Source organism: Leuresthes tenuis, unplaced genomic scaffold, assembly GCF_036924035.1.
Source record: "Leuresthes tenuis unplaced genomic scaffold, fLeuTen1.0.hap1 SCAF_1, whole genome shotgun sequence".
Lineage (NCBI taxonomy): Eukaryota > Metazoa > Chordata > Actinopteri > Atheriniformes > Atherinopsidae > Leuresthes > Leuresthes tenuis.
Window position 1 is genome coordinate 19,874,736 of NW_027325355.1, and position 25,638 is coordinate 19,900,373.

Sequence of the window (25,638 nt, forward strand, 5' to 3'; positions counted from 1 at the left end):
CTGTGAAACTACAGAGAGCCCTGACAGCCTATCACAACCTTCGTAATGTAGATTTTACAGACAAAGCTATCCAACGAGTGTCTGAAGTTCGAGTCAACAATGTCAAGTATGTCAAAGATGTATTTGTCAGATGTACTGCATTCAGAGAGAATTCCACTCTTTTGGCAAATCAAGTACATTTTGACCATCAATACCTTGTGGATCCTCTGTGGTAAAATGTTGGTTCTCTGTTATATGACTGTCACTTTCATGCATAAAGATTGATGGAGAATGGACTTTACTAAAACCAGGTGATGAAATGAGCTTCCAGGCATTTGACACTTACACTGTGGATAACAGTTTATATGTCACACTTAGTCTTTTGTGTAATGTAGAAAAAAAATATATGGAATAATAATTAATGATACACTGTACCCTATGAAGGCCAATTTTGTACCCTTTTTAAAGGTCAGTTTTTGTACTTCAGTATAAGGGTACAAAATTGCCACCAGAGGTACAAGATTGGTCTCTGAAAGGTACAAACCACAAGGGTACAAATAAGTACCCAGTGTCAAAGGTACAAAACTGTACCTTCTGAGGGTACTGCCCCAGCGACAAGCCACTGTACCCCTAAAGGTACAATTCTGTACTTATTTTTCTTTAACAACAGTTTAAAAATGGATGCAATCGCGGTTAGAAATCAGCGGACTTGAAATGTATTTCCAACACATTGCTGCAATCTTAATTATCCAGTCTGTCACCAGTGGGACGGTCCTGGCTATGTGCTGCTGTCAAGTTGACGGGAGACAGAAGAGAACAAAGCAGAATACAGCGGCTTTACTTTCAGAATAAAAGTTAAACGACCACTCTAATTAAATAAATAAATAAAACGGACGTTGCACTGAAGGATTTCTTCCCATTTCTTTTAACCGAAAGATTACAAAAAGGCACAGAATGACCTAAATAAACTCAAGTGATACAAACCCACTGAAATTATACATAAAAATAACCCAATTGTGACACAGAATGCTTCCAAAGCGAAGTAAAATGACCGAAAATAAATAAAGATGGCAAATATACGCAAAACGAGCGAATATATGGCACATAAATCAGTCGTGGAGAAAAGCAAAAAAAATTATAACTTATGCAAAATGGCAACAAAGCATTTAAAATGTTTTAATATTTTAATGCATTTTTAACAGACCACAAAGTGCTTGAAAATCATATTAAACGTCTGCAAAACTGATGACAGAGAACTTCCACAGATCATATCCTGGCGGCCACGTCTCTCTCTGAGTTTTGTTTGGGTCTCTAGGTCCTCAGGGACGAGTTTGACCAGATGACTGATCACCGCCTCCGGTCCCAAAGAGCGCTTCGAGCTTTTAGTTTGTAAACGCTCAAAGGAAGTCAGGTCTTACAGCATCCGCCTTGACTCTGGAGCGGCTGCGACAGCTGTGCACGAGCCAAGGTGATGCCCACATCCTCTGATAAAGGGAGGGCAGTGCTGGACAATGCGGTGCTTTTAGAGGAAGGAACAAGCTTCTTTCTCAATTCCCCTTCTTCTGTGTTGTAAAACAGGCTGAGGATTGGGCCAATTTGATTGGAATGGTCAAACGAGGCGGGGCTGAGCTTGTTGTCTCAATTTGGACGAACTACAAGTGGGATTGCACAGATACTGAGGAGCGGTAGAGGGCTGCTGCTGCTGTTTTGACATTTTGAGAACCAAACATGAATTCAGCTGAGCAGACGGTAACGTGGCTCATCACGCTGGGGGTCCTGGAGTCTCCCAAGAAAAGCATCTCGGATCCAGAGGCTTTCCTCCAGACGTCTCTGCAGGATGGAGCGGTGCTGTGCAGGCTGCTGGAGCGACTCAGACCCGGGACGGTGGATAAAGTGAGTGGATGGTGGGGGGAGAGAGACAGGACTAGGAAAGAAAGAACATTAATTCTAATTGCACAAAACCACACAGACGCTACATGATTTAGAAACGTGAGATGAAGAAGATACCAATTGGATTATATGCTCTAAAATTAAATAAAGCGTTAAATTAGAAACGCAAGTACCTCAGGACTGAACTTTTTCATTACACTCCCAATTGTAAGCAAAAAAAACCCCAAAACCTTTTTTTAAATTCTATTTCAGTTTGGCATTGATTTGTATTTTCTGCTGAAAATGGGAAAGAGTTAATTTTGAGTACTTAACGATGTATTAGCCGAGAAGTTTATATTTCTGACACAGAGCCACAGTGCAACCAGGAGAGATACAAGCAGAAGTAAAAAAGGAGCTACTGATCTGAATAAGATGGAAAATTTGCCAAATGAGGCACAAGATATCCCAAATGTGACACACGCACACACAACAACTACAACTACACTGAAACACAGAGTTATTCAAACAAGACTACTCCCTCAGAAACAGATTCAAAACAACCCATATAACCTATGGGCAATATACAAGAAGACCGAAGTTCAATGTAAAGAAGTGAACAAAAAATGGCCGCTGAGATCATTAAACAACTAGCAAAACAGATCACAGAATGATAAGAGATACACAACAACCTAAAGTGAGGCCCAAAGAGCGGTAACATGAGTAAAATTAGAAAAAAAAAACAACTTAAAAAGCTGCACAATGATGCTCACGTTATGCCAAACTATAACATCATGAAACATAGTTGGAGGCAGAACAATGATCTTTTTTTGTCCTGTATGGTCTGTGAGTGGTCTCTTTTAGTCCGGGTGCCTTATGTAGGACTGGTTCTGAGCCTTCAACATGATGATATCCAGACAGAGGCCTGTTGTTTCACAAGATGTTAGATGCTATCGTATGACATATCAATATTTATTTTTTAAATAGGCACCTTGAATTGTTCATTTATTTTTTTCCCTGTAAAGTTTATGACAGGGATAGGCCCTATAGAGCCCCTATGGAGTGTCTTTCATGTTGTGCAAAAGAAAAAAAAAGGACAAATTGACTTATTTATTTTGATATCTGTCAGAGGGAGGATAAAAATAGGCGCAAAATGGAAATATGACCTAGTTCCTGTTAACAGCACATTGCTCTAATGCTGTTAATGCCAATGAAATACTGTGATAAACTGTGTTTTGGTCTACGATTTCAAAAGAAGAATTACTGTTGAGCAAGATCTTCCTTACTTTATTATATATTCTTAAGTGGTTCACAGGATGATAATACAAGTTTCATCAGCTTTTATTCATTTCTATTTTTAAATTTTAATGTGACACAGGACCCTCCTCAGCCCACTCACCGTTTTTCTTAGCAGCACACACACTCAAACGCACACACGTACCTGTCAACGTCATATCCTCCCTCGGCTTAACCAGCTTCCATCGGGAGGGGGGGTGAATATTTGTTTTAAAGTCTTCTGTTGACTTCGCGCAACAACAGTGCGGAAACTGGCCTTTCAAAATAAAGATGCAAGCGCGTCACAGGCACTATCGCGTACTTCTTTCACCTTCTCTAAAAACAGCTTTGCTTCTGCTAGTAAAAATGTCTGAATGTATTATACTTATTGTCCAGCTGATAAAATAAAACCGCTTTTTCTGAATCACTAAATCTAATTTAAACGCAAGCGTGCTTGATTTTCGTTTTAGTTTGAAAGTTAAAACCCGGAAGTTGGACTTATTAGCCTGCTTCATCCTGGAAAGCAGCAGGTACACCAGCAGCAACGCCTGGAATAAGATTGTTCTCAAACTGAAAAATCTTTAACGTTGACACATAGATAGAATTTGTGTCTCAAGTGAGTATTCTAATTTGTGTTTTTTTTTATTTATTTTAAATTGTAGTTTTTCCAGGAACCGAGGAGCGACAGCGAGTGTCAGAGAAACATTGCAGAGTTCATTAAAGGCTGTGGGGCTTTCGGTGTGGAGGTGAGTTCGAACATCAATAACGGATTTATTTATGCATCTACACAGCAGGGAAGCTCGAAAACAAGTTGGGAATGGCCTCAACAAGCACAGTTATCGTTTAATCCCCCGTCTTAAAACTTATTTTTCCAAGCGTTCATTAGTGACGTCTTAAAGTTGTGATGTTCCTGTTAACGGCACGAGACAGCAACCGTCACCGTTGTCGTTGGCTGAGACTGTACGTGCAAACCTGGCCGCGATGAGCCAATTGTTTTGGGATTTTCTGTCATGATAACTAAGTAGAATGCATCGAGTTCAGCTATATTTAGTTATTGTGGCTCATCTCACAAATTTTTCAGCCATTTAGATATCTGAACGATAGGTGTAGATGTGAGCCAGTGACCTTCAATTCATAAGCGAAACAGATGCTCGTGCAAGCCAGTGTTGCTATTGCTTTCAGAAACAAAGTTGGAGTTTTTTTTGTCACATTAAGCATGGGCATAGGCTTGTTTATGGCTGCCACCTGTTATTTTCTCTTGTGTAACACCATAGGTTGCTCGGGAACTGGGTAAGTTGCCATTTCTGAAAACAAATTTTTTTTCTTATACAGTCTGTGTCATTTTAAGGTTAAATATAGGGTTTACCTCTACAAATTAACTAATTCGGTTATTTACTATCCCAACAGTTTATTTGTCTATAAATGATGGTCCTAGCAGTGCTGTAAGGTGCTTGTGGCGCATTTGGAATAGTCCAGAATATCAGTCTTCACTTTTTCTGTTCCCAAGAGAAGTATCTGAACTTGCAGAGTTGAACTGCTGTACTGCTGACTGTTTCATTTCGTAGTTATGGAAACAGGAGGCAGAGATTCACATGGATACAATATTTTCCTCTCCGACTTGGCAGTTGTTTTAAATGTGTGAAGCTGATGATGTTGTTTTTGTACTGAAGACAGTTGCAGTCCAGAGAGTTGGCGGTTTATTTGATATGATGCAGACAATCTGGCCTGTATGAGTTAATCATTAATGCAGCGCTTGTCTGAAGAATCCATTCGCCAATCGGGACATGCACTGTATGGATTGTAATCAGTTCAAGAGTTCTATCACGTTTCAAATGCTGTCTCCTGCTGATTAGAAATCTTCATTTAAAATGTTGTTTGGCACTGGAAGGTTCAAATATGAAGTTAAAAATGTTGAAGTTGTTCAAGAATGTTATTTTCATATATCTGTATTGCTATCAAAGTTCAGAGGCACATATCAGGGTGTGTTTGTATGTATATATGTGTGCTTTTAAGTGGGTCATGCCAGGTTATGACCCACCCCCTGTGTGAATGTGAAGCGAGGTCTAGTGAATAATGTACAAAATGACTCCGCACACAAACATGCAGTATTGATCTCAGCCATGGAGAAAGCCATGGATTCATAATGGAAAAGAACTGATTATGCAGCTACAGAGTCCTGGATTTAGATGGATAACAAGGTTTTTGCTCTGGACTTGGAAAGGAATAGAGAGGAGAAGGATGGGCTTTTAAAAGATTCTTGAATCCAAAGGAGCAATGGTGACAGAGAGAGAGAGATGACATGAGGGGGAGGAGAGGAGTGGACTGATGTAATGCAGTCCGCCAGCCAGCCAGTGGATTTTCCAATCAGGTTGATTAGAGGCACGTCAGCCATGTCGCTGGAAGCCAAGGTCTCTGTTACCAGCAGTCTGTAGTAATTCTCCCAGACAGTCATCAGGCAGGCAGAGGAAAAGCAGAGTCCAGTGGAGGAGGATTACAGAGAGAATGAGAAGTGGCAGCATGAGTGTGGACGAATCCTGGCCATCATTATCAAGAGCTGCACAGTCAATCAGATAACAGTGACAACCACACAATCGCCCTCTGCTTATCAATTAAAGTTAGCAGGGTGTGATATTGATTTGGGGCATTTGGAGTCCCCTCTACCCAACGTTAAATAATACACCCGTTCCAATCCGGTAAGCTGTTTGACCAATCACGCGTCTTTGTTTTCGGTCTGCTTTGAGTATTTACTTTCTATTTCTGTCTTTTCACCGCTGCAGGTGAAAATATACTTTCATCACAGTGGGGGAAAGAGTCAGGTGAACATGATTACATTTAAGATTTGGTGAAATAGTTTTTATCGGGTCACATCAAAACCAGTTCAGCCGCTTGATATCTGGTCTCTGATTGGACTACAGCAGCGGCCCCTTTTGTTGAGATACAGGTGTAAGAGGATTTCTTCTCAGTGTTCTGTCTCCATTAGCAAGGTATGACAAGTGCTTCCCCCAGCAGCTGACATTCTATATGTAGTTCATTGTGTCAGATATCCACATTGATTGGGTCTGTCGCATACATTGCTGTTCTGTGGAAAATGGAATTACCACCAGTTACAGTAAATTGCTACATTGTGTGCAGATGCAGTCGTCACACTGGTGCAGGAGACAATATGAAGTCACGTATTTTATTCCAGGCCTTTGCCAGCAGGAAAGATTAAAGTATGTATCAACTGTTTGGTTCATACTGTTTCGATTACTAATTAGCTTGTGCTTTTAAATCAGCCAAGTGCATTCATTAAAGTAAAACTACTAAGGAGAGCAGGGCTTTAAAGAGATCTCAATCTGCAGAACTTGGTAGGCAGATGCATCTTAGATCATTTTGAGAAGGAAAAAGTGACATTCATGCCCCCAAATAGTTCCACCTTCAAGCTTTGGGAAAATAGTAGTGTGGGCTGTGTGTGTGGTATACACAAGATTAGGCGCTTCGGAGGTATTTTGACTCTGGTTGTGTGTGTCGCCACTCACGCATATGTGTGAGTGGGAGATTACAGGGGGCAGCTGAGACTTTAAGTAATCCTGCTCCAGACTGCAGTTGGTACAAAGATGCAAAGCCCCACTATACTCAGTATTTCTTTAGTTTTTAGGCCGATACGCTGTGGTTGTGGTTCTTCCGAAGGTCAGTTTGTGATGAATAGCTGTTCAGCTTATGAATAAATAAACTGATATGTGGTTATTGTAAAGTTTGGTTTACAACCAGATATCCATATTGTTGTTGGGGCACATTTCAGTGGAACAGGTTTTGTTGTATTACTTTTTGACAGATAATGTGTTTTCCTCTGAATGTAATGTATGTTCACACGTCTGTGTCAGATGTAGGACACGCCTACGATTAGCAGCGTTATTGATCAGCCTTCACTGCATTAGTTTCCAAATGCAATAGGGGCTGTTTTTTTTTTTTGTTTTGTTTTATTTGTTTTTTTTGCTGGTAGGTGTGTCCAAACTTATGGAAAGGTGTTTTACACCCACAGCTATTTCAGAAAAACAGTTTCATGTCCTTGTTGAGTAATGCTTTTGAAAAGTACTCAGAAAATGCACATTTTCTGCTTTACTTCAGGCCCCTGCATATATTATTGCGTATATGAATTTCTTTCTTTGACCTTTCTTTTGTTTTTCTTTCCCTAAGTCTTTTGAGGTCAGCGATCTGCGGCAGGGACTGAACTTCTCCAAGGTCCTAAACTCCCTGGTTGCTCTTAATAAAGCTACTGAAGGTAGGATTATTCTGTTTTTTTTTTATTTTTAATATTTAAATATATATATACATATACATATATATATGTGTGTGTGTATGTATATTTTGTTGAAAATTGTGTTTGTTTTTCGTGTGCTGTTCATTGTGACTAGTTATGTAGAATAAGAATTGTTATATTAGTTGTCCTGTTTGTGCTTTGATTGCTTTACAATTATGAATTGAAAAACTGTGTACCTGCAGATTTGGGCGTTTCTGGAGACAGCGTGTGTGCTCCTCACTCCTCAAATTTGAGGATCAAGTCATTTGACTCCCTGAACACTCAGAGTCATTCCTGGAAGCTGCTGCAGCCTCAGTACCGCAGCCTGGTGAGTCACTGTGACCGTGACAACTACACAACTCAAACTATGACAGGAGACTCTAGCGTCGGTCACTTCTAATGTGGGTGTCTCTGGGTGTTGCTCTCCTTGTTCTCAGGACATGTCGGAGGGTAGTGGGTGTGGCCAGACGCTGGTCAAAGCACGCTTTGCCTTCCAGCAGACCAACGAGGACGAGCTCTCCTTCTCCAAGGGTGACATCATCAGTGTCAGCAGGCAGGAGGAGGGGGGGTGGTGGGAAGGCTCACTGAACGGCAAGACTGGGTGGTTCCCCAGTAACTATGTGCGGGAGCTGAAAGGAAGCGGTGGGTGTTGCTCTTAGTCCTGCAGATGTTGTACATCCTTAATGTTCTTCTCTTTTTTTTTTTTCTTTTCAGCATAGTTGCCAGAGAGCAGAACTAACTCATTTTTGTTTGGGTCACAGCTAATATTTTCTTATGAAGTCATGAAGTGTCAGAACAGGGTGCGTGCAAAATGAGTTGCTTCCATCAGGAACTGAAAGTTTGGGGCTAGCTTCAGGTTTAAAATGCAGTGAAATAAACACTGGAGTGAGAGATCCCACTGTAGGAGTAGATCTGATCAAATATAAACACCCCCCCACCATCCAGGATAAGTGAGCTGGTTTGCCAAAGGAGTTACACACACAGATATACTCAATCAACTGATTTCCTGCAGGTTCCTTTAGACTGTCAATAACTTCCTGACCTCTTTTAGCTGCAGTATAGTTAAAGACTATATTGAAATTTACTAGAACTGGTGTGCAGCATTTAATTTGATTTGTTTGAATGGATCAGGTAATCCCGTCATTTGTTATTCAATTTTAACTCTGTTGGCTCTTCTTTAACCTGATTTCAATTAAGAGGAGACGCAACATTTAATTTATTAGCAAGTGTGTGGTTTAAGACCAGGTTTGCTCATCCTCTAAATCAAAGTAAAATTTAAGTAACACATTTATTTATGTCACCACCTGCAGTGTGCTTCTGCTGGTTATTAGTTTCTTTTGGTTAGTGCATTTCTGAACTTGAGTGAAGCTGTTAACAGCTGCTGCCTGTGTTTGTAAGAAGCGTTTCCTTGTGGTTCATATGATTGTCTTGGTTAGTCGTGCTGCTTTCGGAGGAGGGAAGGCAGGAAGCTTCACAAAGACGGGAAGTTTCAGGGCTGCTGTATAAAAGGGAACTTCCTGACTTGAGCTCATAGCTGAAAACAACTGTGATAAAGGCACACTAAGGGATGGCAGGGAGATTTGTATCATAAGGAAGAGCTAAAGGTTACGTAGACACCCATGTTTACCTCTGCTGCTTGAAAAAAAAACAGATGTCTGATGGTAAATGATGGTCTGAGGTAAAAGTTTCTTCCATAGCATCCTGAAATGGCAAATTCAACTTTAAGTAGCTGTTTATTTTCTGCAGTCAGTCAGCGAACTTCATAAAGTACATGAAACTACTCATTATCTAGAGACCTATCTGGGCTTTACATTGCAGGGTTTACAAAGTTCAACAGACAGTTTAACTGACAGATAGGGCAACATGCTTTATTGTGCATTATTATTGGCCATAAATCTCTGTAATAACAAAAGCTCGAGCAGGGAAATGACATGACATTGGTAAGTCTATGATTTACAGCATTTAATCACTGGTTGTCCTGCATGCTGTTAAGGCCACAACAATGTCCTGCAGTTGGAAAATCTGCATGCAAATAACATTTTCTTGTCCTTTAGGTGAAAGGATGTCAGTTAATTGGAGTTTGTATTTTTCCTGTGAGACAAACAATACACAGCGACACTGAAGTGTGCAATAACTTAATATAATTACTTTGAGTGGTCAGACTCGTCTCTTTTTATGAAGCTGCCAGTCCTATGAGCTCTTTCTGTGATGGCCTTTTAAAATGTTTTGTCCTTCATTTAAGAGACAAAAACACAGAACCCATGATATGAAAGTCCTCCCTTATATTGTTTGTTGATGAGACTCACTTGTAGTGTGTTCTTTGCCTGCGTTTCTCAATAAATCTCCCTTGTTTCTCCGTTTTAGACAAAGCGGCGGAGAAGCCAAAGTCTGGGACTCTGAAAAGTCCGCCCAAAGGCTTCGACACCACCATCATCAGTAAGACCTATTACAATGTGGTGAGCATCACAACCTTAATGAAGAAACTCCCAACAGTTTACAGTTGCCACTTAATCTCTTAAAAGTTGAATTTAGTTTAGGGAAGATGTTAGACTTTTGAGAAAAGGCTGTAACCACATTTGAACGTGTCACTGTAAGGCAGAAACTAAAAACTTGGCTCTCTGTATCTCTTCTGATGCACAATATTAAATTAGAATGGCAGAGTGACCCAAGCTGAATGATTGCCACATGTGTGCCTGCTTTTTGTAGATTGTCACAATCAATTATCACCTAGCAGTGCCTGTGCATGTACAGGCATGTAGTCATTTCTGGAGCCTGCAAGGCACCCCTACATGTGTCATGTCTGCGTGAGAGAGTGCGGCGAGCGTAATGTAGGTTATTTCTTCCAATCCAGTGGTTTCTGGGGCAGCCTTGCCCCAGGGCTGGCTCTTTCTGGTGTGAGTGTGGTTGAGTGTTTGTGTGTTTTTAATAATGTAGCAAGATGTCACAGCCTGTCGCCATCTTTGTACGAGGCACCTGAGCCTTTCCTACACACTGAACTTGCCTGAAGTCACAGCTGTTCCCGGACAGGAATCGAGTAGAAAATATAACTCGCAGATAAAAGTTTCTCCTCTAAAAGAGCCCCAAGAGCATTGGGACAGAAGCTCATTTAATAAGAAGATGCTAGCTTTGGGCTTTTTCATGTGTTTCTGTGCTTTAACGTGGAAATTTATTCAACATTAAAGTTGCTGTCAAACACAGGCTACCTCCAGACCTGAGGGGAGACCAACCACTCGTTTTACTTCCCTAACATTGCACAATTCATTTGCCAGACACCTCATCCCTCGTGAAGTTCCCGATGTCACAACAAGATCAACCAATTAGCCTGAGGAGTCAGATCCAGTCTTACAGCTCCCAAAGGGTCCTAGAACTGTCTTTGTTATCTTATAACAAACTCTGTCTCTCACTGAAAGCCTTTATAGAGTCCTATCCTGCCAGGGTGCTTCGTGTTATAGTGTGTGTTAAAAGAAATTCTTGATTTGAGTCTTGTAATTCCTTACAATTTCTTCCTACCTATGTCGGTATGCAGGGAATATAAAAGTCTAAGTGTTTGTGTGATGTCTCTGTTGTCAGGTCCTACAGAACATCCTGGATGCAGAGAGTGAATATTCGAGGGAGCTACAGAGTCTACTGGGTTCATACCTCCGCTCGCTTCATCCCACAGACCGGTAGAGTTATTTTTACATTTTCTGCTGTTTTATTCAACAGAGTGAAATATTAGAAGCAGTGTAGAGCGCACACATGAAGGTATATCGACTGCATTACTCAGAAAAGTTGTCACAATTTCACACAGTATTAGTAAAGAAGAAATAATGCAGAAAAAGAGGTTAGTGTGCATAGCTATTCACCGTCCTCCTAAAAACACCAACTTTTTGCAGTAATTGCAGTGACAGATCTCTTAGGGGCGTGTTCCTGTGAGCTTGCCACATGCAGCCTCTGGGATTTTTGTCCATTCTGCAGAGCAAAACTGCTCCAGATCCCTCAAGGCGGATGGGTTTTGCTTGGTAAACAGCGATCTTGCAGTCATGCCACAGATTCTCAGTTGGATTTAGGTCTGGGTTTTGAAAAGGCCATTACTTTATTTTTGACCAAAAATACTGAACATGATCCATTTTCATTTGTTTCAGGATTAATATTTATGTTAATGTCTGGAGCAATAAACCGATATCCTTCCGAAATCCAACCACAACAGTTGACAATCGACGAATAAAATGCAAATTAGTCAGTGATGAACCTGAAAACACTCCTCTCTCCTCCTCTGTGTTGCAGACTCAGCAGTGTTGATATCAGCCACATTCAGGGAAATCTGGAGGAGATTTCAACTTTTCAGCAGCTGTTGGTTCAGTCTTTGGATGAACAGACCAAGTCAGTACACTTTCCGTCTTTGCTCTCGATATACACCCTGATAAAGATTTAGGATAAAGATTTAGTCTTTATCCTGCTCTTTACTTGTTTCAAAGCTCTGACTATCGTTTCAGTTTTGAGTTGTGTATCAAGGTTTCAGGTTGGTTTTAACTTCACTTCCTTATGGTAATAAAAGAGTAACTACCCTTGGTAACGGTCTGTTGCTTAAAGTAATTCTTCACTTAAAAGCAGAGAACTGCAGGCCCTCAGATTGCTGTCGGCTCTATTGGAGAATCACAGCTGAAGTTGTCATGGCAACAGTGACATCTAGTGGGAGGAAGTGATTAAAGGTTATTTGTTGAAAAATCTTAAAAGTTGATGACCAAACTCATCAAATGGCTCAGTTTTGTTTGTTTTTGTTTCTGACTGATCATTAGATTTTTAAGAACAAGTACTGTACCCTGCTGTAAATGTTGTGATCTTTTCCCTTCAGATTTACGTTATACATGTTTCGTGTAAAATAATGTCATATTTGCATGTGATCTGTGTAGATTACCTGAGAACCAGCAGAGGATTGGGGGCTTCTTTCTGAACCTGATGCCGCAGATGAAGGTCATCTACGTGGCCTATTGCACCAGTCACCCGTCTGCTGTCAATGTACTCACCGAACACAGGTCAGTCTGGCCTGGAAAATACAGCATGCATGTATTCAAATCGTTAAACCTAACCGTGGTCTGTTTTTTTTTTTTCTGTGTATGTGTGCTGCAGCGAGGAGTTGGGGGAGCACATGGAGTCAAAAGGGGCATCAAGTCCAGGGATCTTGACACTGACCACTAGTTTGAGCAAACCTTTCACCAGGCTGGAGAGGTACCCTGCACTGCTAAAAGAACTGGACAGACATATGGAAGTAAGCATGAATCTCTCTGTCTGTCTGCCTCTGTTGGTAGAACCAAGTCCAGCTCGTCTTATATTTTTTTGCTGAGTGATAATCGATGACTGACTCTTAGGGCTGGGCGATAAAATGATAACGATAGCTATTGAGGAATAACTTTTCCTCAATAGAGATATGAAACATGGTCGATGTACTTTTCGATAGATTACATTCGTCCGTCTTTTGACAGACAATACGAATAGCCAATGACGGAAACGACAGAAGACACAGCTCAAGGCGTAAGGATGACATTGTTGATAAGAAGGGACCGAAAAGTTTGGTGGTGTGGAGGTATTTTGGTTTTTTGACAGGGGACAAAGACAGGGAATACCACTAATGTTTTTCATCACCTGAAGCAGCGTCACCCGTTTGAGCATAGAGAATGCAAACTTTTACAAACGCAGCCCGGAACAAGTGCTCCCCCAATCACTACACCTGTGCAGCAGCAACAGAAGACCAGAGAGTCTGCTTTGTCCAGCGCTGTGTGACACAAAATCTAAGAGGCACCGTGATATTACAAATGCAGTAGCTTATTGTATTGCAAACGACACGCAACCAATAAGCATAGTGGAAAATGAGGGGGTCAAGTGGATACTAAAAGTTATACGCCCGATATATATCGACTGAAAAAAATATCGTAACATGAGTTTTCCCCATATCGCCCAGCCCTACTGACTCTGAGGAATGTCCAGAGCTGATCAATTATTAAGTTACGGAGACTTTAAATAAACTGAGTACTTTTTCTTCTGAACAAGCGTGATGACAGGAGAGAAAGCCTTTTTTTTATATGAAATATTTTCACGTCTTCTAGGAACAACACCCTGACAGAGCTGACCTCCATGCTGCCATGACGAGTTTTAAAGACCTCGCGGTAACGTACACATTCCTCTTTCAGATTGTTGTTTGTTTTCCACTCACCCGTCACCTGTTGTCTCACTTACATTTGTGTGTGCTTGTGTTCATGCTCAGGCTCAGTGTCAAGAGGTGAGGAAGAGGAAGGACCTGGAGCTGCAGATTTTAACAGAGCCAATCAGAAACTGGGAGGGAGATGATATCAAAACTCTCGGCCCTGTTCTGCACATGTCCCAGGTCACAGTTCACACGCAGAATTGTCAGGTATTTAATCTCAACTCACAACCATCTCTCTGAGACCATCTACCTCTGTTGGAAATTAGAGGCTCAATTTTTTTAAATTTTTTAAATGTATTTATTTTTACCATAAATGAGTCAGTTATTCATAACAGGATCTGCTCCATATGTTTGGAGAGTTTTGATCTGACCCATTAACTAAACTACATGATTAACGTTTGGTTTAGAGTATGTAAAACCTTCTTCTTCTCCTCTCAGGAGTCAAATGAACGCTACCTCGTCCTCTTCCCTCACACTCTCGTCATGCTCTCTGCCAGCCTGAGAATGAGTGGATTCATCTACCAGGTATGTTTGCACTACACGTGATGTAAAACACAAGCATTTGTACTTTGTACTCTTACAGTTGAGACAACTCTTGTTCTAGTACAAGTAACAAATGGAAGCAAAATTTCCAAAGTTCTTTAAGCTCCCGAACACCAAACTAATTATTTCCACGTGCTCTGGTGCTCCCACTGATGCTGTGTTTCTGTTTGTCTGTAGGGGAGGATGCCTTTAACAGGAATGCTCATCTCCAGAATTGAAGATGGAGAAAACTTGAGGAACGCTTTTGAAATATCTGGTCAGCCCTCAAAGCTGTATATATATTTTTTGAAGCTCATGATTTAAGCACCTCTACCTTACATACATTTGTTGGTTGTTGTTGACCAAAAGACTTGTTTCACTTGTTGATAATCTACGTTTAATTCTGCTAATGTTTTGTGCAGGGGGCCAGTGTGAACGGATACAGGTGGCTTGCAACAGTCAGCGCGACCTACAGCACTGGCTGGACCTTCTCACCAAGCACACACACACTGCACCTCCTGTGCACACGCACTTACACAAGCCGCAGTCTCCCTGCCACACAGTAAGCCTCCATCTTTCCTGAAGGATGATAATATTCACCGGTTCGCCAGTGGAGCTTCACTCACCCCGCTGCTGTCATATTTGTCTCTCCTCTTCACCTAACTCTTCCCAGTTGCCCTCTCACCCCATCTCTCCCTCCAGACACTCAGAGTCTCGTGGGGGCAGCAGTGAAAAGAAACTGTACCACACCCTGCCTCATCTTTCTTCATATGACATGGGACACGGTAGCGGCCCCACGTGGGGACCTCTGGAGCCACCAAGCACCCCCAAACCCTGGAGCCTCAGCTGCCTTCGCCCTGCGCCTCCACTCCGGCCTTCTGCTGCTCTCTGCTTCAAAGAGGTGCTGAACACTGACCTGTAGAAATGAGTCGAGACCAAACTTAGACTTAACAACATACTACAGTGTATGTGTAGCTAAAAGTAGGAGATGTGGACCTCTGGGTTGTGGGTTCTTGTGATTGATTAAAAAGGTTATTTTGTCTGACGAAGGTGTTCCCACATTTCGTTTTTTGTGTGGATTTTTTTTTTATCCATATTCTGTTTCTGTGCTTTTTTTATTTATTTATTTTTTTTACTTTGAAGGACATGAGTAAGAGTCCGAAAAACATGAAGAAGCTGCTCCCTAAGAGGAAACCGGAGAGGAAACCTTCAGAGGAAGACTTCACTGTCAGAAAGAGTAAGTGCAACACAATGGGTGAAATGGGATTTGCCCCAAAGGAAAAATAAGAATGCAGTTGGAAAAGTTATTGTTGGTGTTCTTCAAAGCCACAGTGGTTCAGACGCAGAAGGTAGGGGATAACAACCATCTCAAATGCTGTCCACCCGTTAACTAGTGTTGCCAGATGTTTTGACAGTAACAAGCAACCAGATACAAGAAAACAAAGCTCTAGTCTAATATTAGCTCTAACTGATAACAGTGAATATTAGACTGACTGAGAACAGAATACATCTTTGTTCCTACAATCTGTGTGCAACCACCCTTTATTTATTCTGCCTGGAAGCTGTACATTTTAAATGCCAGAGGGTGGCTGTCGCTGCAAGTCCTCTGTTTCACCAGTGAGCTTGATATTTTATTGCCCTTTGTCAGTTCTTACCATCGTCTTGTCCTTGTTGATCAGGCACGGCAGCTCTGGAGGAGGACGCTCAGATCCTGAAAGTGATCGAGGCTTATTGTACCAGTGCCAAGACACGACAGACTCTCAACTCAAGTGAGTTTGAATGCGCACATTCACACCCAAACACTTTCTCACACATTCTTATTGCTGTATGTTGTTTCTTCTCCGCTTTCTTTACTAACAATGTTCTTCTCTCTCCTCTCTTTTTATGTCTTACCTCCATTCATCTGTTTCCTCATTGTCCAATTATACTTCTTATTTGCTTATATTTGTCATGATTATTCCAACTCAAACTGATTGTTTTAATCATTTCTCCTTGGTTTGCCACCTATTGTCATATTTTGTGTTTGATAACTACTGCCCACACCCACTACATGGTTTATCCCACCCCCCCATCCTTTATCCAACATTGTTTCTATTTGCCACACATTCGATTGTGGGTAACTTCATGGCACTGTAAAGCCTGGCAAGGAACAGACCTCATGCACAACCATGTGCTGGCTGACACCAACCTCAATGTGGCTGGTTTCCCTGGCAACCTGCCATGTTCTGACCAATCAGAAGACTCTGATTATGACACTATCTGGACCTCCCATAGTCAAAGGACTGCTTCGTTTTCTCGTAAGATGCTGGTGTTGCAAACCATTGACATGTTGGAATACCAGTTAATTTATAATTGGTGATAGATGTGTGTGTATTATATCTGTCTGTCGTCTTAAACCTCTCACTTGCTGTGTTGTACGTCTGTTTTTGTATATTTAGTTGTCGTGCTTTTGTAGAAGCCTGTGCGTATTCCCGTACGTTTATAGGAGCTTCAGCAGGCACACATCACTTGTTGTTTTAACAGCTGAGTGGGTGTTTGACGGCCTGAAAACAAAACGAGGAAGCTGGCAGTGTGGTTGGTGAACACAACAGCTTGCAAAGTGAACATTTGCACCACATAAAAAGCAGCGAGACATTTTTCTCATATCAGAAATCCTCTGATTCCTCACTCACTGACCTTTTAACAGCTTTTCACACTGCCTGTCCTTCTGATTTTCCTTTTTTTCTTGATTAACTATCTGTTTGGTCTGGCCTGGTGACTTTCTTTCTAGATGAGTCTGAACAACTTTCAATTTAACACAGCTTAAGAGGGGCAAAAACAAAAAATAAAGTACAATTTAAAGGCACCTTGTGTGTGACAGAGGAAGAATCTGATACATTGCTGAAGAATGTTTTCAGTCATGTTATCACGGTACGAATGCCAGTTTGGCTCTGCAGGAAGACATTTTAGTGCATGTAAACATGTTCGCACTGAACTGAGAGCGTGAAAGTTCTCAGTTACACATTTTTAGATTTGCAAATGTTAAACGTTTCCATCTGGTGTGTGCTTGCTTGTAGTTTATGTTTGCCAATTGAAATGAGAAGAAGTTTGTAAAAGTTTTCTTTTGTTAGTAACTGATACTGAGTTTTTGTTGCTTTGCTCAGGCTCAAGTAGGAAGGACGTTCAGGTGTTGTTCCCGGAGGAGGAGAAGATTATAGTGGAGGAAATGAGGAGCAATGGGCAAACCGTAGTGGAGGAGAGGTAAGAGATGATGTGTGTGTGTGCCCTAAATTCTGGCTTTGAAAACTTATAGGAAGCTGTAAATTTGATTAATGTATAGCCTGCTAGCAGGGGTTGATATTAGTGACATGAACCAGATAACCGGTGGCTGGTTCAGTGTGTCAAACTAAATGAAAACGGACATGTTAAGAATGCTAAAGCGAGAGCGACTTTACAGTGGCATTGGAACACACCTGTTAAAGTAACCATGAGCTCTTCTGTTTCTGCAGGAGTCTGGTGGACACGGTGTACAGTCTCAAAGATGAAGTCCAGGAACTCAAACAAGTGAGTTTACCTTTGTCTTTTTATTACAAACTAAACGCTTTCTGTCACTAAATAATCCATGTAAAGGTTCAAAATGAGGTCAAAGAACACCGGTTCGTTGTTTTCAAGGGGGCTAAAATAAAGAGCTAAAGCATTACTCTTAGCAATTCAAAGAAAGTGGTTTTAAGAAAATTTCCAGTCTTGTCTGTGGAGAAAACTAGTTTTGTGTAAAGCTTTAGTTGCAAATCTCAATGTGTCGAGATTCTTGTGGAATGTAAAGCAGACACGAATATTTCCAGTCGTGCAGTGAAACTCGCCACATAAGGAGCAGAGAGGACAATGGTGCCGCTAAAAGGGGCAAATATCTATGGCCCAAGCTTATTATAAGCTGGAAATGGTTGAAATAAGAAAACCATTATTCATTTGGGGAACTTTTTGTAACCCAGAAACCTGCAGAATCAGTCTCAGGCACGACCGGTGATTAACAAGCTGAGGTTGGTTACCAGCGTCTTTATGCTGGAATTTAGCTTTTTTCTAGTTAGAAATGCAAACAGCAGCTGACTTTTCAGTCCCATCCACAGGGTCATTATTAACCTTTAAATTTTAAGTTTCTAATCCTTTAGTTTATTTTTAGACTGACCATTAAAGATACAAGAAAGTCTGAACTTCTGACTTCACATATTTGATGATGGTTTTGTTGGAATAATTTATCCTTTTTGGCTCATTTTCCTCAGGACAACAAGAGGATGAAGAGGACACTGGAGGAGGAGCAGCGAGCGCGAAAAGAGCTGGAGAGGATTGTCAGGAGAGTTCTGAAGAACATGAACGACCCAACCTGGGATGAGACTAACCTCTGAAAGCAATTATGTCTGAACCAGGGAGAACTTCTGACTTTTTAAGTGACGAGAGTTGTTCAAACTGTTTGGACAACCGCGGCCAGTTGTTCACGCCGCCCTCCAACATGCATCTATTGTAGTTAACTTAAACCCTGACAGTGACCCATGTGCCAAACTATGGACCAAGAGGAAATGCCTGCCGGCCATCAGCGAAGCCATCCCAACTGACCAGAAAGCTGTGACGCCATGACAGCTGGTAGGCATGAAATATCACTACCTGCCATTTTCCTTTTATTTATTTTTTTCAATCAGCTATCTTTACAGCAGTGACAATTTTCTGGATTTCTGGTTTTTGTCTCTCAGTCTACCTTTTGTATGCATTTTAACGATTGCCAAGACAGTATTTTATTTATTGTCCTAGTGCGTGCATACATGTCTTATACTATATTTCCTAGAAACACTAAAGCAGTATATGAGTCACATTTCTCACTGACACTTAAAAAAAACAACTGCCTGTCAACCACTCATGCAATTTCAAACAACAGATCATCTTTTAAAACTGATTCCCAAGCCAACTGTGAAGTTGTTTAAGTTGCTACATCAGACACATCTTATATGATCGATTTCCGATATAATTTACGGAAGGATTAGACAACACTACCAATCTTTCATCAGCAATTCTCTCAGGACCTAACATGACATCACATGGTTTAAGTTTCCAGCTCTGGGTTAACATGCATTTAGATTTCACAATGGAAGCAATATTTAAAGGTAGGCAAAATGCGATGTAGAATTGCCTTGCGGAGATGCTAAAATCCGTGCCGACTTGTGAGGAATGTTCTGGATAAAGTGCATGTGCTGCTCCGCTAATAGTTGGGGAAACTTACCAGAAATCTTTGGCTCCAGTTTTCTCATGTTAACATTCACAATCTAAAAATAAGTTTTAGTGCTCCTATACATTACCTGAAACCGAGGGTGCTCCAACCAATAAGCCATAAATTGTTATTGACCCTGTTGGTCATTCATGGCCATTAAAAGACCCACTCAGGAAAAACACTTTTAAGTGGACAGTTGAGTGAAGGAGAGCCGTGCCATCTTTTGTCTTCATGCTATTTTTTTTACACAGAAGCTTTTTGTCCCTCCCTTACCTGAAAATGGCAAAAGCTTAGTTTGTTGTCTGTCCAACTAAAACTGAGTATGTATCAACCATGAAGTAAGAGACGATGATCATGGATTCAGGATTAATATTTGAAAAAGCACTCCTGTGTCCCTTTAACAGTGTCGGCCCATGTAATATTTTCCTTTCCCTAAGTTCTGTTGTTTTAAAGTGGAATATGATACACGTGTTGCCTAAAACGATAGACTTTTTAATTCATGATACTTTATCGCTTAATATTAATACTTGAGATTGTTAAAGAAAGTTAGCCATGAAGAGCAAGTGATGACATCTCTAAATACGATCACTGCCTATTAATTAGAGTTTGATGTATCTTTTTGCTCCTGGTGTGCTATATTCTGACTGTCAGAGGCTTTAAAAAAGTAAATAAATAAAAACGAGTTTAAAAGTCTGAGCAAAAACACAGTGAAACACATTCACTTCATGGATAGTGTAATAGAACAGTGACACACACTCGTAATGTAAGGAACCAGAGTGTAGGAAAGGGGTAAAAGCAGCTTACTTTACAAGTCAGCGAGAGTTTGAAGTACAAAACCAGCTAATATGGGCACCAATGTGATTCTGAAACTTATTACTTTATTAATGCACTGATAACAGTTCCACACCCGCAGGCAGGGACTTCAGGTTTGTTTGATCACACACTTAAGACCAACTCCAATCAAGAAAACTGCACTGAACTCATACTTAGGTTTGGATCTATCAATAAACCTGTATGACTGAAACGATGTCCAGATCACACTCCTTTTTATAGAGTCTTAAGTTCTCTCTTTCTGGTACTACACAAAACATTCAGGATGAAACGGCTCTGAGCCCTTTTCTGTTTTTAAAGACCAAAGCAATAACACACTGGAGCACTTCTTTTTCTTTTATGACGTCAGAATCAAACTTATTGGAGATTGTTTCTTTTTTTTATATATATTTTTCATTGTGTTTTTACTCTGGTTTTGATTTGTAACACTTCTTTTCTACTTGACCCAGCTGATTAATTTGTACCAACAAGCAACATAATTCTCATAAGCGTCAGGAGACGTGTGACTGGGAGAAAAACATTTCTTTGTTCAAGCTTTTAGATACGAGACCTCGCCTGGCCAATAAATGATAAGGACACTAGAACCACACTAATGTAAGTTGTATAATACAGGAAGCCAGTAATTGGCTCTAACTTATGTATTTAACTAAAAGGCATCGATGTAAATGTGTTCAGATGTTAGTGATGAAGGTGATTTATAGTAGTTACTATGACAAGAATCTTCCCTGTCTATTTATTTCACACGCTTCTTTGTTATTGAATAAAATGTAAAATGCAACATGCCACATGTCTACAGTTTTCTTCTGGGGGAATCCACTTCAGCTTAAGGTAATATATTCTGCACACCCTGCACACATTTGCACCGGAGTGGAGAGCTGATGATGAAGTTGTGCAGCCTCTCAACCTGCAATGCTGCCACATGCATTGTGCAGCAGCTGTTCTTGTCCATGACAAACCGAATCTAAAGTTTTATTTTGTCTCATTGGGGCTGAAGGGTAAACTCTGCCACTGTAACTTGCCCTTACAGAAGAAAAGCACGAAAATGATAAGTGGGGAGATGACCAATATGGTGGAAATAATATAAAAAGCTTGTGTAGTTTAAGCAGGAGCGCAATATTGGTCTTAGTCTAGTTTTTTTTTTTTTTACTGTACAAAGGACTACAAATCTTAACATGTGCTAACTGCTAAGTATCTGGATAAATGTGTTTTCAGTTGTTTGAATTTCCATAGATTAAATGTAGCGAAAAACATTCAACATAGGCAAAAAAAAAGAGGAAAAAACAGAAAAATTGTGCTTCTCAAGAAGGCAAATTTAACGTTAGTGTTTATTCTTCGCCATTAATTTGCAGCTATTTTCGGAAAATTGGTGAAACAGCGCCCCTCTGTTTTAATGACCCCGAATACGGTCAAGTGATAGTGGCCGATAAGGGTATTGCACCCTAAATTATAAGACACAGGTGAAGATCGATAACCCTTAATTAAAAAATTTGTTTTTCAATCGATAAGAAGCAGGCACGAAGCGTGGAGACAGCTGGAAAATCTAAAGTTGGTTATATATTCAGACCACACGCCAAACATAACAAAAAATAAGAATATTTACAAAAACTTCAACAAACATATGTGAGACACCTTTAACGACGTAACGTCCCCGCCTCGGCGTTGCTTCTGCAGCCAACATGCTGCAAAGAGATGGAAGTCAGCAGCGACTAGAGGAGACAAGACATGTTCCAACAAACAGACTGCTGAAGCCAAAACACCTTCACCAGAGACAGGATGGACTTCAACAGCAAATGTAAGTTAAACTCTTAAGTACCTGCTGCTGGCAGACTTCAGAGTAGACCACATGGTTTGAATTAATTAAGGTTCAGTAAAGGTGGAATTCCTAATTTCATAGTATATATTGGGCTTGATTTTTGTGCTGTAAACCGAGCAACGGATTTTGCACAATGACATAAGGACATACTACAATATGGTCGAGTGTACTTGACACGTGCATTAATACTTTGTTGAATAGTTTTAGAACCGTTTTAGAAGATTTCTGGGGCCCAATACTTGAATTATGGCGTTGAGTTTCTGTATGTCCTTATACTTAAATGGGGAAATATATATTTCATGTACATATTTCATATACATGTTGTCCACCAATTTATTTGATAAACTAGTAAGCAACTTACTTAGAAGATATGGCTGTGCTCATTACAGTAGTAACGGTTACCCTGAAAGTCAGTAAATAAACTTGCTTTTGATTATGCACTTGCGTGTTTATAATGGCCACACTATGCAACGTATAACACGCAGGCCTGTAAAGGTAATGCATTTGAAGGTAGCATAATTCTGTCACTTTGTGGGCAGAAGTCAGTGAGTGAATTCCCAAATAGTAGCCAATTAGCTTACATCTGATTGCACAGTTTCACAGTAGTATTCAATGTAAATAAGTTTAAAAAAAAAAAGTGTGCCATAACCAAAAGTTATCTTAAGTTATCTAGCCAGCTCCCATATTCTCTCCTAATTGTGTTAAAGCAGGCAGCTGTGTAGCTCACTACTATAGATTACTGCAGCTGGTCAGAGACCTGAAGGCTGTCGGTGTTTCTAGGACAGAGAGGAAGGAGAAGCTGGGCTGGTAATTCAGGGAGTTACCAAAAACTTTACTTTGAAGTAGGATGGGACAAATTTCAGTTGTAAGTGAGACAGCAAAGGGTGCGAATACTTGCCTAAATGGAATATTTCAGTACCTTAGGTTCAATACATTACCAAAACACTCCATGAACTTGTTTTTGCTTTGACGCTGAGAAGACCGACATGGATAAGGAAAAGATGAACCGACGTGCTGAAAAAAACAACTTTGCCTGCACTGGATACAGAATTTCTATCCATATGAATAACCTTTTTTTTTCTTTACCTTTCTTCATTATTTTACTAATTTCATTAGTCAGAAATTGAATTCTAGCATTATATTCTGCAAACAGAACCCAGTCGAGGTATTTATTGTGTCTTTTTAAAATAGTCCATTTTCCAGACAGAAGGTCAAAGTGCTCAGCGCCAGTCAAAAAGGTTTATTTTTCTGGTAAAAAAAAGATTATGGGATTAAAGCAAAGCATCAGATGAAATGATCTGAACTGGTTCGACATCTGCCAAAACATGTCTCAACAAATGTTTCCAACACGCTGCAATATTTGTAGCGAGTAGATGATTTTTATGTCGATTTCTCGTTTTTCTCTAGTTTTTTTTTCTTTTTACTGCCACCAGATGTCACGGCATCTGTAAACTCGAAGTGTTTCGTACTCTGACGTTTAAATCCAGAAACAAGGAGACGGCACACAGATTCTGCAGTGTACCAAAAAACTGAGTACATTCTTTTCAACTTTTGTGATTAAGTCATATTTTAATGTCCCAGAAATCTTTCTGTCATTGCTGACTGATCGCATGTTTTTTCCTGCATTTTGTGACTCTCGTTACTACTTTGCACTATAAGTTTTCATGCAAAAAGTATCTTTAAACGCGGCTTGTACAATGAGTAATTGTAGTCATTCAAAGACCTTTTTCTCTGGTCCTTGTGTATTTTGCAGTATGTTTGTTTTGCTGTACAGGGCTGTACAGACATTCAGCAGAGGGTCGAGGCGACTTGCCACATTAGATTAATCCTGATCGTTCTCAGCAAGGTCAAAGAAGGTCACGGTGGAGCCAACCAGAAGATCCAAGAAAACCTCAAACCTCTGGTTCTTCACAGAGCACATAGCAACACCAGCTGTGTAAATTTAGCCTGGATGTGTGGAAAAAGCCTGGTCTTATCATGTATAGCAGATAAATTAAACGGGTAAAAATGGAGATTTTTATGACCCTGATGAATGTTTTCAGGCAACGGCAGTAGGTTGAAGAAAGAAAAAACAAACCCAACTGTACACATTTTCTATGCAAAGCCTTGACTGATAGGATTGTTTTGCAAATATGAAGTTGTGATGTTTCAGTGCATCAGTTTGATGGTTTCCATGGTAGATGTCTGATATCAATGCAATCAATAACATCACATGGCTGGATTGCCAAGAGGTTTTGGCAGGACACCAGTGAAAAGCATTATTCCCATAACAACGGAGAAGAAAGGAGACATTGTGGAGTTGTCCCTACGAAATTGACAAGGCCTTTTACAGCCTTTGATACAGGCGGGCTGCCTCACACAATGGAAGGCATATAAATTTGCAGATGTCTTCTGGAAAGCTCAAATGTCAACGCTTTTCACAACAGCACCAGGGCCCTGCAAGAGGAATAATTGATTAGTTCACCTTTTGTCTTGAGCCAAATATTCATTCAGGAGGACAAAAAAGGAGGTAAAGTGAAAGATGAAAGAGCATCAACTTAACAGTCAACCAGCGCTGACATTATCATTTTTCTTAAAATTGGATTTTCTTGTGTGTCACGGTGAACCTGGTGCTCGTATGACTCACTCGTTTCATTCACCCACCTGTCAGGAGATCGGTTCCGTCTTAGGGAACAAGTTGTTCAGTATTCACATGCAGCGCTCTGCCAAAGTAGGTTAACTGTACAGTGAAATTTCATTGTCTATTATCTTTAGCTTACACACTTTTGGAGAGCGCTTTTTTTTCCTGAAATACTACTGAACAGGTTTTGCATGTTTGCCTGCTTCTACCTGGTTCATAATAATTCTGTTTGAGTAAAAAACAAAAGTTTTCTTACTTCAGTTTTAAGTCAGACTGCATAAAATTTGCAGGTTAGTGGTCACTGTGGCTGTAAGTGACAGCTAATGGACGAGGCTGGTGTGGTTATTATTTGGATTATTAAGATCACGAGGCATTTCCATTTACCTGACTTACTTAGGTTTTCTAATTATTTAGATTTTTGCCTGCTTTGTGGTTGGTTAGATGTTCCCTGTAACTACATTTACCGGACTTGACATTGCAAACACTTTTTCTGTTTGTTTCTGCTGTTTTGTTGCCATTTTTCTTTGTCTAATTTCCAGTGTGTAGTACTTTACATTTAGTTTATACATCTGTTTCCGGTAGAAAGCAAATAATATTGTAACACTACTAACAGAGCTATGACGCTATGCTACTTACTGTCATTGATTTAAAAAAAAAAAAAAAAAAACATCCTTAAGAGGTCAAGCAGCCACAGGATCAATTTAGGAAAATCTTAAGCTGAACTACAGTGTGTGTAGTGCTATTTGATCCAGTAGCATGTTAATGGGATGCAGTACAGGGTGCATCTGGACCCTTATGTCAGATGACTTGGGGTAAAATGTCATCTTCTCTCTGCCTTCAGTTGGGAGTTTGCTGGTATAACACCACCATAAGCTGCTACATCCCAGATTACTGTAAGTGAAACACGTACATTTTGAAGAGGGAGAGAGGGGGCTTTAATTGATTATTAAATTAACTTATGTCTGAGAGTGTACGATAACTGTTATTTAAAATATTTGGACAATAATAGTGATCACCTGTCATTGTGTGACCCTCCTTT

At 40.3% G+C, this 25,638-nt stretch overlaps 1 protein-coding gene across 3 annotated transcripts; it reads left to right on the plus strand.

Moving 5' to 3' along the window:
* Positions 1-1,489: 1,489 nt before the first annotated feature.
* Positions 1,490-20,944, plus strand: arhgef7b (Rho guanine nucleotide exchange factor (GEF) 7b). 3 transcript variants are annotated; one of them, XM_072396556.1, is made up of 22 exons: positions 1,490-1,872; positions 3,783-3,866; positions 7,297-7,381; positions 7,603-7,727; positions 7,837-8,041; positions 9,764-9,855; positions 10,970-11,064; positions 11,666-11,761; positions 12,292-12,414; positions 12,509-12,647; positions 13,483-13,542; positions 13,641-13,787; positions 14,019-14,105; positions 14,301-14,379; positions 14,525-14,664; positions 14,776-15,003; positions 15,246-15,339; positions 15,782-15,871; positions 16,241-16,399; positions 17,246-17,342; positions 17,591-17,645; positions 18,359-20,944. In XM_072396556.1, exons 1-22 carry the CDS (start codon positions 1,708-1,710, stop codon positions 18,479-18,481), a joined length of 2,568 nt encoding a protein of 855 aa, XP_072252657.1. In that variant the 5' UTR covers positions 1,490-1,707; the 3' UTR covers positions 18,482-20,944. The 3 variants fall into 3 exon arrangements, with proteins under 3 accessions (XP_072252657.1, XP_072252598.1, XP_072252599.1); XM_072396497.1 differs by lacking the exon at positions 16,241-16,399 and having other exon boundaries at positions 1,493-1,872; XM_072396498.1 differs by lacking the exons at positions 1,490-1,872; positions 3,783-3,866; positions 16,241-16,399 and adding an exon at positions 3,883-3,930.
* The last annotated feature ends 4,694 nt before the right edge of the window (positions 20,945-25,638 follow it).